Source organism: Mytilus californianus, unplaced genomic scaffold, assembly GCF_021869535.1.
Source record: "Mytilus californianus isolate M0D057914Y unplaced genomic scaffold, xbMytCali1.0.p SCAF_10, whole genome shotgun sequence".
Classification (NCBI taxonomy): Eukaryota; Metazoa; Mollusca; class Bivalvia; order Mytilida; family Mytilidae; genus Mytilus; species Mytilus californianus.
In genome coordinates this window covers 76,158,120-76,174,412 of record NW_026262582.1, presented here as the reverse complement: position 1 = coordinate 76,174,412, position 16,293 = coordinate 76,158,120, and the positions used below count along the sequence as shown (strand labels likewise).

At 32.7% G+C, this 16,293-nt stretch overlaps 1 protein-coding gene across 2 annotated transcripts in view; it reads left to right on the top strand.

Moving 5' to 3' along the window:
* The window catches only part of LOC127718561 (WD repeat-containing protein 86-like), a 40,609-nt gene that overhangs the window by 18,867 nt on the left and 5,449 nt on the right, over positions 1-16,293 (top strand). Inside the window, exons 2-4 of one of the 2 annotated variants that reach the window (XM_052224628.1) lie at positions 9,754-9,889; positions 14,025-14,097; positions 16,015-16,120. In XM_052224628.1, the coding sequence (XP_052080588.1) occupies positions 9,754-9,889; positions 14,025-14,097; positions 16,015-16,120 (315 nt within the window). Of the gene's footprint in view, positions 1-9,753; positions 9,890-14,024; positions 14,129-16,014; positions 16,121-16,293 lie in introns of both variants that reach the window. The other variant, XM_052224627.1, reaches the window with a different exon arrangement.

Here is a 16,293-nt window from a genome sequence, read left to right as displayed (position 1 = left end):
TATAGAGGAAACCCAAATGGTGTAAGCAAAACACAAAAAACATTTATACAACATGAAAATATATAAACATACATCATATATATTTCATAAGTATATACAATTGACCAATGTGGACCTCACTTTCGCAATTCTAAATATTACTCTATGTATCATGTGTATATAGACAACAAAAATGATAAGACTATACATATATGATTTATAAATTCAGGGAAACACACGAACTTAGAACATTAAAGAAATTAAAGGGTAATATTCTGCTAGAAGTTCATTTGTTTCCCGTAGAGAGAACTAGAAAAATAGAGAAATAAAGGGTTAATATTCTGCTAGAAGTTCATTTGTTTCCCGTAGAGAGAACTAGAAAAATAGAGACATAAAGGGTTAATATTCTGCTAGAAGTTCATTTGTTTCCCGTAGAGAGAGCTAGAAAAGTAGAGACATAAAGGGTTAATATTCTGCTAGAAGTTCATTTGTTTCCCGTAGAGAGAGCTAGAAAAATAGAGACATAAAGGGTTAATATTCTGCTAGAAGTTCATTTGTTTCCCGTAGAGAGAACTAGAAAAGTAGAGACATAAAGGGTTAATATTCTGCTAGAAGTTCATTTGTTTCCCGTAGAGAGAACTAGAAAAATAGAGACATAAAGGGTTAATATTCTGCTAGAAGTTCATTTGTTTCCCGTAGAGAGAACTAGAAAAATAGCGACATAAAGGGTTAATATTCTGCTAGAAGTTCATTTGTTTCCCATAGAGAGAACTAGAAAAATAGAGACATAAAGGGTTAATATTCTGCTAGAAGTTCATTTGTTTCCCGTAGAGAGAACTAGAAAAATAGAGACATAAAGGGTTAATATTCTGCTAGAAGTTCACATGTTTCTCTTAGAGGGGTTAGTATTCTTCTAGAAGTTCATATCTTTCTTTTAGAAGGGTTAATATTCTGCTAGAAGTTCACATGTTTCTCTTAGAGGGGTTAGTATTCTTCTAGAAGTTCACATGTTTCTCTTAGAGGGGTTAGTATTCTTCTAGAAGTTCATATCTTTCTCTTAGATGGGTTAATATTCTGCTAGAAGTTCACATGTTTCTCTTAGAGGGGTTAGTATTCTTCTAGAAGTTCATATCTTTCTTTTAGAAGGGTTAATATTCTGCTAGAAGTTCACATGTTTCTCTTAGAGGGGTTAGTATTCTTCTAGAAGTTCATATCTTTCTTTTAGAAGGGTTAATATTCTGCTAGAAGTTCACATGTTTCTCTTAGAGGGGTTAGTATTCTTCTAGAAGTTCATATCTTTCTTTTAGAAGGGTTAATATTCTGCTAGAAGTTCACATGTTTCTCTTAGAGGGGTTAGTATTCTTCTAGAAGTTCACATGTTTCTCTTAGAGGGGTTAGTATTCTTCTAGAAGTTCACATCTTTCTCTTAGATGGGTTAATATTCTGCTAGAAGTTCACATGTTTCTCTTAGAGGGGTTAGTATTCTTCTAGAAGTTCATATCTTTCATTTAGAAGTTTAATATTCTGCTAGAAGTTCACATGTTTCTCTTAGAGGGGTTAGTATTCTTCTAGAAGTTCATATCTTTCTTTTAGAAGGGTTAATATTCTGCTAGAAGTTTACATGTTTCTCTTAGAGGGGTTAGTATTCTTCTAGAAGTTCACATGTTTCTCTTAGAGGGGTTAGTATTCTTCTAGAAGTTCACATCTTTCTCTTAGATGGGTTAATATTCTGCTAGAAGATCACATGTTTCCCTTACAGGGGTTAATATTCTACTAGAAGATCTCATGTTTCCCTTATAGGGGTTACTTTTCTGCTAGAACTTCATGTGTTTCCCTCAGAGAGAAAACCTGTAGCTGCACTGCAGTGTTCTATGCTCCGAATACAATAGTAGAGGAGCATTATGATTTTTTGTCTGTCCGTCTATCCGTTATTCATACTGTTTTTACGTCCCATAACATGTTAAAGTGTTTAGTTAGGGTAATTCTGTTGTTCCGTTGGTTTCTTCTTATAGTTGATGTGTTTCCCTCGGTTTTAGTTTGTTACCCGGATTTGTTTTTGCTTAATCCAATTATGACTATTGAACAGCGGTAAACTACTGTTGCCTTTATTTACCATGATGTGTTGTGGTCAAATCAACTTGAAAATGAGTAAACATGCTCATTTTGATTTGAACGTTTTATAATTAGTTACCAAATTATGATTTTGAACCCAGTTTCACTGATCAAGGAAAACTAATAGTGTGAAACCAGTACTTTTCCAGGTTATAGTTTTTTGCTTAAAGTAGTTTACTCTATGCACATGTTCTTTATGATGTAAAATTATATGCCTAACTATGATTTTGACCCCGACTATAAGGTTGTCCTAACATACAAATATGATAGGTGCAGCGGGTAACTGAGTTCTTTGGACACATATTTTTGTTGTTACATCACTCTTGGGACAAACAGAGCTTTAGTCGCACGTAAAACTGGTTTAACCAACCCACGTTTGTACCTATATCAAGTCAGGCTATATGTAGACCATGTGTTGTTCGTTACTTGATGATTTTTGTACGTTTGTTTTAAATAGAAGTGAGTTATTGGTGGTTTGTTGTATTTTTTGTGTATTATACAATTACTGTCTTTTGATGAGGTAAATATGCGGTTTAATTGATTTTTGAAAAACTGATATTCACTGAGGCCGACGGCCGAAGTGAATATCAGTTTTTCAAAAGTCAATTAAACCACATATTTACCGAAACAAAAGACAGTAATTGTTTTATTCCATATTCCAAGAGAAAACAATGTATTTAATGACAAATATTTACCCAAACTAATTGTACATCAAACATTTTACCATAACGTTACATGTAAAAGCGCGTGACGTTTAGCGCGGTGAATAACACTTTTCTCTAGGTGAATATGCTTTTTTATTTAAAATCCAATTCATATAGAGAAACCTACTAAAATAATACTAATATGGAATAACTCCTATTATTGTGCACTACTGTACAGTAGGAAAAAATAAGGCGATAGTAGTTTATCGATGCTGCAAAAAGTGCTATAAATAGAAATACTATAGAAAGATCCAGGATTCCAGAAAAAAAAGTCCCGCCAATAAGCTTTATTTTACCTCCTATACATTTCTAGGAATATAATTGGTTAAAAGCAACCGCGTGGAGACCGTGTATATTTCATATGGGGTTAGTAGGATGGGCTTATTTCAATACACGGTTAGTAGTGGTGTTACGTCCCTTTATAAAAACAACGCGGTGTTGAGGAAAAAACTGAAAGGTTTCAACAGACGAAGAAATTGATTATGAACGATTGAAATAAATTCATAAAACACATTTAAAGCTGTCAAGTTGTTATTGTTGGCAATTTTTTGTATAGACCAAATGAAGTGGGTTCTTAATACTAATGGTATTGAAGACTTGATCACTTTGATAGACTACTAGTCTATATACCACCTGTTAAGATAGTCGGTAAGATAAATTTGTTACATAGTGTGATAGTGACCTAATACGATATATATGGGGTCAGTAAATTCCATATGGGGATTCGAGCTTCGCTCTCACCCCATGTGGAATTAACTGACCCCATATATATCGTATTAGGTCACTTCGCTCGAATCCCCATATTGAATTTACTGACCCCATATATATCGTATTAGGTCACTAGCACACTATGTATCTAATAATATCAGAACGGTTCACAACGACATAATTAATTTGTAATGATTTGTATGCATGAACGTCTTTTATGCAGTAATATAATATCATTTCCCACATTGTAATGAGTTCTATTTAGCATCAAAAATCTAAATCTAGACTTTACACAGAATTTTTATGGTAATGATACTTTTAGCTATCATATAATCTCAATTCTTTTCCATAAAAACCTTGTAATAAAAGAATAAAAATATGTTATATGCTAATCACATATCATAGTGCATTTGAATTGTCATCATTGAATATGGACGAAGTCATACAGTTAGATTCTGTTAATTTAGTGTGTACATTACTAGTTTATTAAGGTGGTACTAAACACCTTGACTAAAATTAATTTTGCTAGTTTAATATTCATAAAAGTTTGATAAAATGTTTGCTTTGACCTTTTGACAAAAATATAAAAATTTCAAAAAACTTGAACCACACACATTTATCGGAAAAATTTCATTGGATATATAGCAGTTTGACAAACACTAATTTTAATCATTGAGGAGCTTTATATTTCCTTTAAAATGAAATATGTTTAAAACGTTCAGCTGATTTTCATAGAGTTATCTCGTACTACCTTAAGGCAACGGTAGTTTACAGATTTTCAAATCTCGTGCATCGATTAGGAAATTACAAATCAAGATGAAAACAAACATTTGAGAGAATCGTATGAACTCCAGAAGGAGCAAGAACGGTGTTTCGACACGGTATATGTCAGAGTATATGAAATATGAGAGGGAAGAGAGACTGATAGATTTTTTTAATTAATGGATGGTTGGTTGCTGAACATTTAGTAAACAATGGTAGCAATTCTATTGCACCAGATGCGAATTTCGACAGTTATAGAATGTCTCTTCAGTAAAAAAAAAAAAAAAATGAAAACAACACGTTTAATAATTTCATGCGTCCGAAGCGCTTTTCTGGATTTACCTTCATCAGGAACGCTCAAAGCCAAACATTTGAAATCCGAGGATGTATAAGTACCGAAACCGTTGAAGAGCTATATGAAAAAAATACCTAAAATAAATAGCCAAATTCATCTAAAGTCAACTTTGCCAGTAACGGTCGAGGTCATATATTTGAAAATACAAAACCTATATAACTTGATCTACTAAGATGGAGGAGAACGTATTCATACATAAAAGTCTTGATACAATTCCTAAAATAACTTAAAAAAAAGACTAAAAGGAACTAGTTGTATATTCATTTTAATGTTTATCATTCAGTTACGTATTAGAGTACACATATCTTGCCTCAGGTACCAATCACCATTGTAATCGGTAATGTGAATGAGCTATGGAATTTTTATGTCATACCTTAGGTTCCGAATAGATCACCATTATAATCGATTGCTCATTTTTTTACTTTCTATGTTATGTTTTTATTATTGTTGTCCCTTTATTATTGTTGTCGACGGGTGCCACATGTGGAGCAGGATCTGCTCATCCTTACGGAGCACCTAAGATCACCCTAAGTTTATGGTGGGTTCGTGTTGCTCAGTCTTTAGTTTTGTATGCTGTGTTTTGTGTACCGTTGTTTGTCTGTTGGTCTTTTTCTTTTTAGTCATCGTGTTGTCAGTTTATTTTAGACTGATGAGTTTGAATGTCCCTTTGGTATCTTTCGCCTCTCTTTCGTCGTTTTTCTTTTTTGCCATTGCGTTTTCTGTCTTTATTGGAATAGCCCCTTGATATCTTCTCCTTCTCTCTCTCTTTATATTATACCAAAGGTTCCGAATAGCTATTGCTATCTTCTCTCTCTCTTTTATATTGTAACAATGGTTCTGAATAGTTCGAAAATAATCGGTTATGTTTTTGTTGATAGAATTTAAATGTTATGGCTAAGGTTCCGAATAGATCACCATTATGTTCGGTTATGTAATAGAGCTAAGGAATACACTAATTATGCCTAAAGTACTAAAAAGATTATATTTATATACGTCAATATAAAAGAGTTGTTGAATTTACATGTGATGCTTACGGTTACGAATTAAAAGATAACAATTTTAATCGATTACTAGTATGTATAAGAGTAATGAAATTTCCATATCACACCTAACAAGATTCAACATAGATCACATTATAATCGGTTATCTGCCATTGGAAAATAATTGTGCACCCCTATTGGCTTACTTGTTTTTAACTCAAATCAAGCAGAATTCAAAGAAAACCTTTCCCGAAAACAATAAGAAAAGGTATCTTGCACAGTTAATTAATTCTCCTTTCAGATATACTGATGATGTCCTGCCACTCAATAAACCACATTTCTGTAAGTGCGTGTATTTCATATATCGCGGTGAATTTGAAATTAGGGATACTACGAGAACTAAGCAGAATATGCTTCAGAATTGATCTTTTCCTTGATATTGTTGTAAATTGACGACTTCAAACTAGAGTACATAACAAACGAGATGATTCCAGCTTTCCAATTGTCAACTTCCCATTTTGCATCAGGCGTTTTATGGCGTTAACATTGATAGTTACGTCCGTGCATGGTCACAATATACGAACTTCATCAATAGGGTTGTAATCCAACAGAGTTATGCGGACGAACGACTTAAATCGACGCTACAAAAGTTACGGTCAGCATTCCAAGTTGATTAACTGATACGATGTGGTTGTGTCTCAACTTATTTGCGTCTTTAGACACACGAATAGTGGTCTTATCTGTAAATGTAAGGATTATGTTCTATTCCTAATTGTAACATTTTGAATAAGTGTGGATTCGCATGGCGGGTGATGCTGTCATATATAACGGAAGACGCTTATTCTATCAACCGTTTTATACTTCATATGTTTCCCTCAATGTTTTTGTTTTACTTTATTTTTTGGTTTTGTAAGTTATTATTGAATTTGTGATATTTTGATATCGTAAAACCCAACTGTTGCCTCTTACGTATAAGAATTATGGAACTTAAATTTCATGCGTAATATTCTGATTAAATCAGACATTGTTGTCAATATAATGAAATTCTATGCGACTGTTATATAAGTTAGAGGTTAAGCTAGCTATAAAACCATTTTCTACATAAGGAAATGCCTATACCAAGTCAGGAATATGACAGTTGTTTTCCATTCGTTTGATGTGTTTGATCTTTTGATTTTGCCATTTGATAAGGGACTTCCCGTTTTGAATTTTATTTGGAGTTCGGTATTTTTGATATTTCATTTTTCACCATTATAATCGGTAATTTTGTTTCAGTTATAGAATTTTCATTTCGTACCTATTTAAGGTTCCTAGTATATAACAATTTGTAATTGGAGTTTATCATCATTGACCTTGTAAAAAAGGACATACGTACCTTTTCAGAGCAAATTAAGCAGTTTGAATTTGTTTATCTTTGTGTTTCTGTGCTAAGTTCTATTGTTTTTTTTTATCGTCTCTCTCTCTCTCTCTCTCTCTCTCTCTCTCTCTCTCTCTCTCATTTAGACGATTTGTCTAAGGATTTCCTACTCATAAAAGCCTTGGTTTGTCCTTCTATAGTTTTTATATCATAATTGACCCCTTCACATCGGTAGTTGTACATAGGTATTTAACGATTGAATAACTAAATAAACGAACTTACTAGTTATACAATATTTACTCAGCACTATAGAATGTAATAGCATTTATTTATTAGTTATCAAATTCGATACACCAATTTAATTTGAGAAGACATAAACTGGATAGTTAATATCATTGATTGTAATCATTATGTATGGGTAAATATTTCCTTCGATACCGTCCCCCCTGGGTGTAGTAAGTGTTTTGGAGTTCTTTGGTAATTAGTTATCACGTTACTATACACATTGATCAATCGTGACGCGACATAGTCTAAAATTATTTTTTTATCACTGTAAACTTGAGACGAGATTTTTGTCAAGGTATTATACAGGATAGAATCACGATATCAACATGTATTTTATATCAGAACATATTTAAAAAAAATATGCTAGTACGAAAAATTAGAACTGCACAAATGGGTCACTGTTTCTCAAATCTATACGCTAGTAAAATGAGTGGACATTGGTTGAGAATAAAGTGCTATTTCTTTCATTCTTAACACTACCATTATTAAACATCTCCGCTGTTTGTTTTATAAAGTCAACACTATGATTAAAAATGTTCTTAAATAAGAAATGATTTCATCTAAACTTGACCAGTTTGATAAAATAAAACATTTATTGTGTTAATATTTTATATTACGTAAATCTCTTTTATACAGCGACTTCTAAGAGAGTTGTTACCTGTCATTTGATCATGCATTTGAATACTAGTGTCAAGCTGTTTAGACATTATACTTTTAAATTTTGTTTTTTACTGAACACCAACGTACATAATCCTAAAAAAGTCAGACGTATTTTATGATTATATATTTATAATGCCGTTTGAAAGCTGGAACTGCTTACCATTCTGGAGCACACGAGTTCCCCAGTGTTTGGTTGGGTTCGTGTTGCTCAGTCTTCACTTTACTATAAGTGCTTTGTTATTGTTTTGTACTGTCAATCTTTTTTATTTTTGGACATGGAATTTTCCTTTTTTTATTTTTGGACATGGAATTTTCCTTTTTTTTATTTTTGAACATGGAATTGTCCTTTTTTTTTATTTTTGGACATGGAATTGTCCTTTTTTTATTTTTGGACATGGAATTGTCCTTTTTTATTATTTTTGGACATGGAATTGTCCTTTTTTTTAATTTTTAGACATGGAATTGTCCTTTTTTTAATTTTTGGACATGGAATTGTCCTTTTTTTTATTTTTGGACATGGAATTGTCCTTTTTTTACTGGACCTATCATCTTGATATCTTCGATCTTTCTTTTTTTAAATTATTTCCCCCCCAAAATTTGCTAGAAAAAATTTGCCATTTCCATTCTATTATTCCCCTCATAGACCCCATATAAAGGTGGCTAGATGAGAAGGTATCAACGGCAAATATCATTAATATCGACAGTTTCGGATGAATTAAATCACACATATTCTGGAATGCCATGTCATTAAATAAAGCGACGGTAGTGTCTCGATGTTCAAATCTCGTAAATCGATTAAAAAGAGACCAATCAAGGTAACGAACACAAAATTAAGGGAACTACATGAATTCCAAAAAGCAGCGAGACCGGGTCGTTGACGGGTTAAGCGTCTCCTGCATTCATGCATCACCCATTTTGCGAATTCACACTGGCAGGGTGAGTAGTTTCTGCCACACAAAAAATGCTCCGTAAAATGTAACAATGTTATAATAAAATACATCTGCATCTTTAGGATTTGGCACATCAGGTGTTGAATACAAATACAATGTATACTAGTAATTAAAAAGCATAATGTCTAAACAGCTTTACACTAGTCTGAAAATTTTCTAACATTGGTTGCATCATTGTGAATATGCTGTCGGTATGATATTAACACTTTCAAATTCCCATAAATCCCATCTCAACAAATGTCGAAGTCTCCGTTTTTATTGTCTCGATTTACCTTTCATTATTGGAAATAAGTATTCGATTAATCTGGTGGAGAAAACTGCTACCCTTTTCAGCACCCACTGCATGGTTGAATTTATGTTGCTCTATTAATCTTTTTTTTTGTATAGTGTTTAGTTGGCGCTGTTGATTATATCCCCGCTTTAAAAAATGTGGGGTATACTGTTTTACCTCTGTCTGTCTGTCTGTCCGTCCGTCCGTCCGTCCGTCCGTCCGTCCACCCTTCCATCCGTCAGTCCATCCGTCAGTCCGTCCATCCGTCCCATGAATATTTTTCGTCGCATCTTTCTCAGGAACTACATCATTAGGATTTCTGAAATTTGGTTTCAGGGTTTATATAAGTCTGATATACCGTACGCGCGTGTGATGCGTTTTCAGATTCACCACGCAACAACTTCCTGTTTACCGAACACTTACATATTTTTACACTATTAAAATTATCCAGTTGCAGCGGGGGTATTATCAGTGAGCCCTATCTCGCAGTTTTACTTGTTTTCCATGCGCAATAATCCCTTGTGCTGTCTTTCTTCGACTTATAAGAGTGTTTATTGGACTCACATTAAACTTTTCAAAGGTAATTTTGAGGCATATGTTAAAACGTAAATGTATATTGTACTTTTTCAGGTCATAAATAAAATTATGTACACGGGAAGTGCAGACCATACGGCACGTGCATGGGTAACAGAGTTTGGAGATTGTACGAGAGTTTATAAAGGTCATAAACATTCTGTGGCAGTCGTGAAGTTTCGAGACGGATTATGTAAGTTTAAAAATTTGCATTTTATTGCTCTTTTTTTTATTTCTTTAAAGTGGGAAGCACCTCCCCAAAAAAAAACTTTTCAACAAATGATGTATGAAATTGTTAACAAAACTTAGACATATAAAGTGAAAATATGATCATGTGTATGTTAGAGGCCGGTGTGTATATGGGAGAGTGAGAGATACAGAATCAGGAGAGAGTTTTGTTATGTGTAAGTGAATGGGATCCGAATAAGGCGTGATGTGTGTTGGAAGAAGAAACGTGTTGGTAGATATTTTCACGACAAAAGATTTATAAAAATTGATATTGCATTTTTAACGAGACCCCACAGACCTACATATCACATGACAAAATATATTTAAACCAGTTAACGATGATTTCCTATTTGTTTTTAATTCTGAAACTATAGATCCAATCTAATCTATATGCCAACATTATGAATTAACATGCCCTTAGATTTAATATTACAGTTAATTTAGTACTCTCGGTTAGAATATCAGTTTCCAATTTCCTGTATTATAAAACTTCTATACTATCGGGTGTAAGAGCTTTTTATCATAATAATAAAAGGATCAAATTGTATTGATAAGAATTGATATTTCAAAAGTTTAACCTAGCCTTGACACTATTCAAAATGCTGTATTGGCGATGTACGAAGGTCACACAAAGAAACAAAATCTGTTATGTACATGTATAAAGGATATTTTCTATTATCCATTATTGATCTCTACTGGTCGAGAACCAGTTGCCGTCACCTGCCATTTTATTCTAAAACGAAGGCGTTGCAGGATAACTTCTGTTAATTGGGAAGATACGCATGTCGGGAAATGACGTCATCGCTTTATGGCGTCCTCAATTTTGGAAAACTTTCCGTTTTAAAACATACATGTACCAATTATAGCCTTACTTTATGCTATTCACTTTCTTTTAACAGAATTTAAAAAGATTTATAAACTTCCAAATTGAAGTCCAAACGTCCTTTTAATACAGTGTAAGTCGTTGGTTTCAGGTGACAACAAATTCACATTCTGAACAGGAAGAGGACCTTCCAAATTTTACAAATTAATGGGTATGTCTTGTTTAATTGGTGGACACTTTTCTCATCTTGCTACACGAGAGCAAAATATGAATTAATGTCCCGATTAAATGTAACTTTCATCATTTAATGACAAGATTAGAAAATGAAGGTAAATGGTCATCAGACCAAAAATTGGCACAGTAGTGATCCGTTTTTTTCATTGTTTATAAGAACAATTAAAGTCTATTAGAGTCTATTGTGTTAAACCTAACTTGTTTAACCTTGTGTATGTTAAAGGAACATTTCCCCAAAAGCTTCCTGTAAAATAATATTTGACAAAAACTTCGAATTTCGGACGATAACTGGTTCTCGACTAGTACAGATTAAACCCTTATGTGGTTTGATTTTGGCAGGTAAAAAAGATTGATTAAGAAATATTTAAGATGTAAAAACTCAAAAATGATAAGTAAAGTATGATCATAGAAGACGGTCCAGTAAGAGGAAATAACTGCCAACAAACTCTTTAAATTGTTTTTGATTAACCGGAACCAGACTCGGTCAATAAACCATTTTTTCCGTATTGGGACTAAAAATCCCGACTTACCCATCGTTTAGTTTTAACAAAGGAACCCTTAGCCCATACATGTTTTTACCTTATCGGGAATTTTAAAGGTCGAATTTAATTACCGAGTAATTCTTATATGGAATCTACGATAGTAATTATCTCTATAATTATCTGCTTTATGTATTCCAATATTAAATGCCAATAGTTGTCTCATATTTAAATTATTCAAACTTTTTCCATTAAAATATTGATATTCATTGTATATTTAGGTTGTTGCTAGATGCAGATGTCTATAGATATAAATTCCCTATTGTAAAATACTCCTGTTCAAATGGAATAAACATGCAATAGACTATTTTCGTATTACCGACTTTTGACTCCGGATTATATAATTTGTCGACTGGTCACCTTGGACATCATGGTACTCGGTCAAGTAAGAGCAACCAAAATAAGTAAAATCAAACATATAATCGGTGTAGTTTGAGGGGAAAGGTTACTGTTTTCCGATGATTTTGTAGTGAAAAAAAAATATTAACCAGGTAATTTTCCCCAAAAATTGTACCGATTGAAAGCTTGGTTTTACTTCTTTAGCTTGCTCTTACCTGACTTGGTACCATGATGTCCAAGGTAACCAGTCGACAAATTACAAAGTCCGGTGTCAAAAGTCGGTAATATGAAAATAGTCTATTAGAAAACATACAGAGACGATGCACTTAGTTCAGATTTTAAATCACTATAAACAACAAGTTTTCCAGTCAGTCCTTATCTTACCCTTTTTTTTATTTCAAATAAGTGAAAAATATTATATCACATTCGAAATTGGTCACATATTTGCTTTCTTTATGCTCTTTGTGACAATTAAAATAATAAAATAGAAACGGAAGATACTAAAGGATATTCATACTCTTTAAGTCGATGACAAACTGACAAGGTTTTAAAAAATACAAATAACGAAGAAAAAACTATTTTCTCTCAGGTCTCCTTTGTGTGGAACTTTTGCCATTAAAGAATGCTTAGATCGATACTAGTTAGTATCAACCCTGGATTCATTTATGCACACATTGAGGACAGATTTGAATATTTTTGTGTGAAACTAAAGTCATGTTTTGTCACTGGAAGCTACAGAGTGCCTTGATTGTGTAAGAAGTTTTATTTTGCTTCATGGCTATAAAGATAATCTCTAGAATTTGTTTTACATACCATGAGTAATGCCAATTTCATACATTTTGATTGGTTGAACCTATGCATACACATGAGTAATACCAATTTCATACATTTTGATTGGTTAAACCTATGCATACCCATGAGTAATGTCAATTCCATACATTTTGATTGGTTGAACCTATGCATACCCATGAGTAATGCCAATTTCATACATTTTGATTGGTTGAACCTATGCATACCCATGAGTAATGCCAATTTCATACATTTTGATTGGTTGAACCTATGCATACCCTTGAGTAATGCCAATTTCGTATATTTTGATTGGTAGAACCTATGCATACTATTGTTGAAATTCCTTCATTGTTAATTTTCCAATCTTTATGTAGCAGAAAGTTTGCCTCAAACCAGCACCGTGACATAGTATCCGTCTTGTTAACGCATTACAACCGCCATTCTTGGTATTTACTTTCGACTGCTATTAGCATAACCTAGAATTATATCCTGATATAATTGATCATGTTATCTTGTCCCTCACGTCGAATAAATTATATTATTCCAAACTACAATTATCATACGTAGTTACTATTTCTATAATATAAGAAACGTTACACATTATTTCCGATCTTCGTGTTAGGTTTTATGACCGTTTGACCTTGTAAAATATTATTTCTGATAAAGTAGTATCATGATTTCCCTAATAGAAGGTTACTACTTACAAGGAAGATATTACTTTAAGGGCTCCAAGTGGAAAAGTTTTTACGGACGCCATCATGTTTTGATTGACCCTTATGAAATATCTGTGTTACATACGACTACGGATATGTTCCATGTGTCGTTATCATTATCCCGTCCTCTTTTTTCCGATTGTGATGTTACCGAAAGCGACATCTAACCGGATTTAATTTCGTGAGCAACACGAAGATTGCAACAAGTGGAGCACGTCCTGCTTACACTTCCAGAACACCTGACATCTATCCAGATGTTCGATGAGGTTCGTGTTACTCAGTCTTTACTTTTCTATGTAATGTTGGTTATTGTCACTCTCGTCGTTTTTATTTGAGGCCTTGACAATGTCTGTTTTCTGACTTATGATATTCGAATAGCTCCTTGGTATCTTCTCTCATTTTTAGCAACCTTCTATAAACAAAATGAATTTATATATAACAACTAGGATACTGTGAATATTTTACAAAATCACACTTATCTGTGATGACTTTATTTACAAATAGTCATTATTATTGTAACATTGTAATTGGTTGTGTAAAAATACAACCATAATACCACGCTTATTAGCATGACTTGTATTTCAGTGGCACAGATTTAATATTTCATATTTTATGTTTTATTATCACAAAGTGTAATATGATATGCATATTTTCACGTTGTAGTATACACTGCATGCGGTGATGGCATAGCAAGAACTTTTGACGCTAAATCGGGAGCTCTTAAAAGAGAGTTCAAAGGGCACGAGAAGGCTGTATATGCTATTCAGGTTACGAAAATCACATAATTTTCATAGATGTGCGCTACGCCTATTTCCATGCTACATTCTTTTGTTGTTTATTTGTATCCTAGTCCAGATGTTCTAATGCCACTACAATATGTATTAAATACGCAAAAATAGTTTCAGAGAAGACCCCTTTAAATCGGATAGTTTCACATTTAGTAAAGTAACCAAACATTTCTTCTTAACATGTATAATTATTTATCCACTTTTCACTGATTTGTGTTTTCCGTATATCTACATCAACAAACAAAAGGATTGAAAAGGATAAATTTAAACATCATAGGAAATGGTAAAACATAATGGATCACCCTATGGTAAATTATCCCTATTAGGTTTTAATCTAACAATGTAGATTTAATTTTATAACGTCGAATGCGATATCGATACCTCATCTATAATGTCCAGAATAAAAGTGATATATATATTAACAATTTTTCTGTTTTGCGTACTTATACATGTTGTGGTGAAGAAGCTATATTCTCAGTGCCTATACCTTTTCTAAATATATTTATACGACAAAAAGTCAGAATATATATTTTTCGGCGAGAAAAATCACTCCTAGTTTGTCAAATGGGTCTTGTCAGGGAATATTCAAGAACTTCTTATTAATTAGTTTTTCTAACTTGTCAATCTACAGAAGGGGCAGGGTAAATATACAAACTTCCTTTCATATATAATGTATTTATTCTTTATCATTTGATAAAAAACATTGAATTTCTATCCACTGTTTTCAAACAATTTCCCATTTCAGAATTATCAAACGCATTTCATTGATATTATTTTCAAAAGCGTTAGGATTGATTAACGACGTCTTAAAGAATGCATATTCAACTAAAGATATAGTTATATATTTGTGTACGAATAATGGAAGTCCTCGTTTGCTGTTCCTTTCCTTTAAGAAATATTTGGCCTAAAAATTGCCCAAAATATAATATTTTTGCCTTCGCAAGAAAAACGGCCAACTTTTTGAAATCTAAATGGTCATAAATTTTGAACCGCTTGACCGATTCCAAAAGTTTTGGCACCGATGAATTTCTTATTTTGGGCCCTTTCATAATTATGTAGTTTAATGCACTTTCTCTATACTTAATATTGTGGTTGACCTCCTACGTTATTCTTTGAAATGACCAATGGAGTATCATAAACTGCATTTTTTTCATATTTATATGTTATAGTTATTGTTTATTAAAATTTAGTTTATAAAATGGCTTACAGTATACATTTGTTTGTGTGCTTTCTTTCTGTCGATATGAACTATAAGCATAAGGAATTTCTATAAACCAAAGTAATGTCTATTCTTTTGATCAATTCAACGTAACAACTCAACTAATAAGCTGATTTATCCTGTCAATTGACCGCCGTTTCGTCTGTTTCAATTCACAGCAAAAACGATTTATGTTGAATTCAAAATACAAAAATGTACCAACAAAAATGACGGTTTCATCATTTAGTTTTCCTTAACTAGCGACGAGTGCAGGTCCAATATACGAAATGTTTGTAATCTTCTTATCTGGATTTATTATTCGGAGTTAGAGGTCAAACATAGATACTTTTTCCAAACTAGTCGCTTATACATGTAATTAATTTATAGTTCAGAGACGGTTAGAAGGCAGACATACAAATTTTCGTGATCTACGTAGTTGTGCAAAAGCACCCTTTCAATTTGTTCATCTTATTTTTTGCACACAACTATCATTTTAATGCACCATTCTTTCATTTGAAATTGTGACAACTATTTTAGCATTATTGTTCAGTCAATTGTTGAATGCTAGTGATCAAAACCAGGGTATTTAAAGAATGTTTTAAATATTTTCGTTTGATACTTTCAAGTATACTATTCATCAGCTAATATATGTTATCATTTCATATATAGTGTTCACCGCTAGTGGTGATAACACAGCAAGGTGCTTTGATCCCAAATCTGGTGCTCTGAGAAAGACGTTTGAAAGTCACCATTTTTGTGTAACGTCCATTGAGGTAAAGGTTGATTCGAAGCATGATTTTGGACTTTAGACATTTTTGGATGCATGCCTGGAAACGTAGCATGAACAAATATCAATCGAACATGCATAAATGTATCCTTATGTATTTAAAACAGTGTAAGAGTAAACTCACAATATTTACTAGGCATGAATACACATTAATAAATA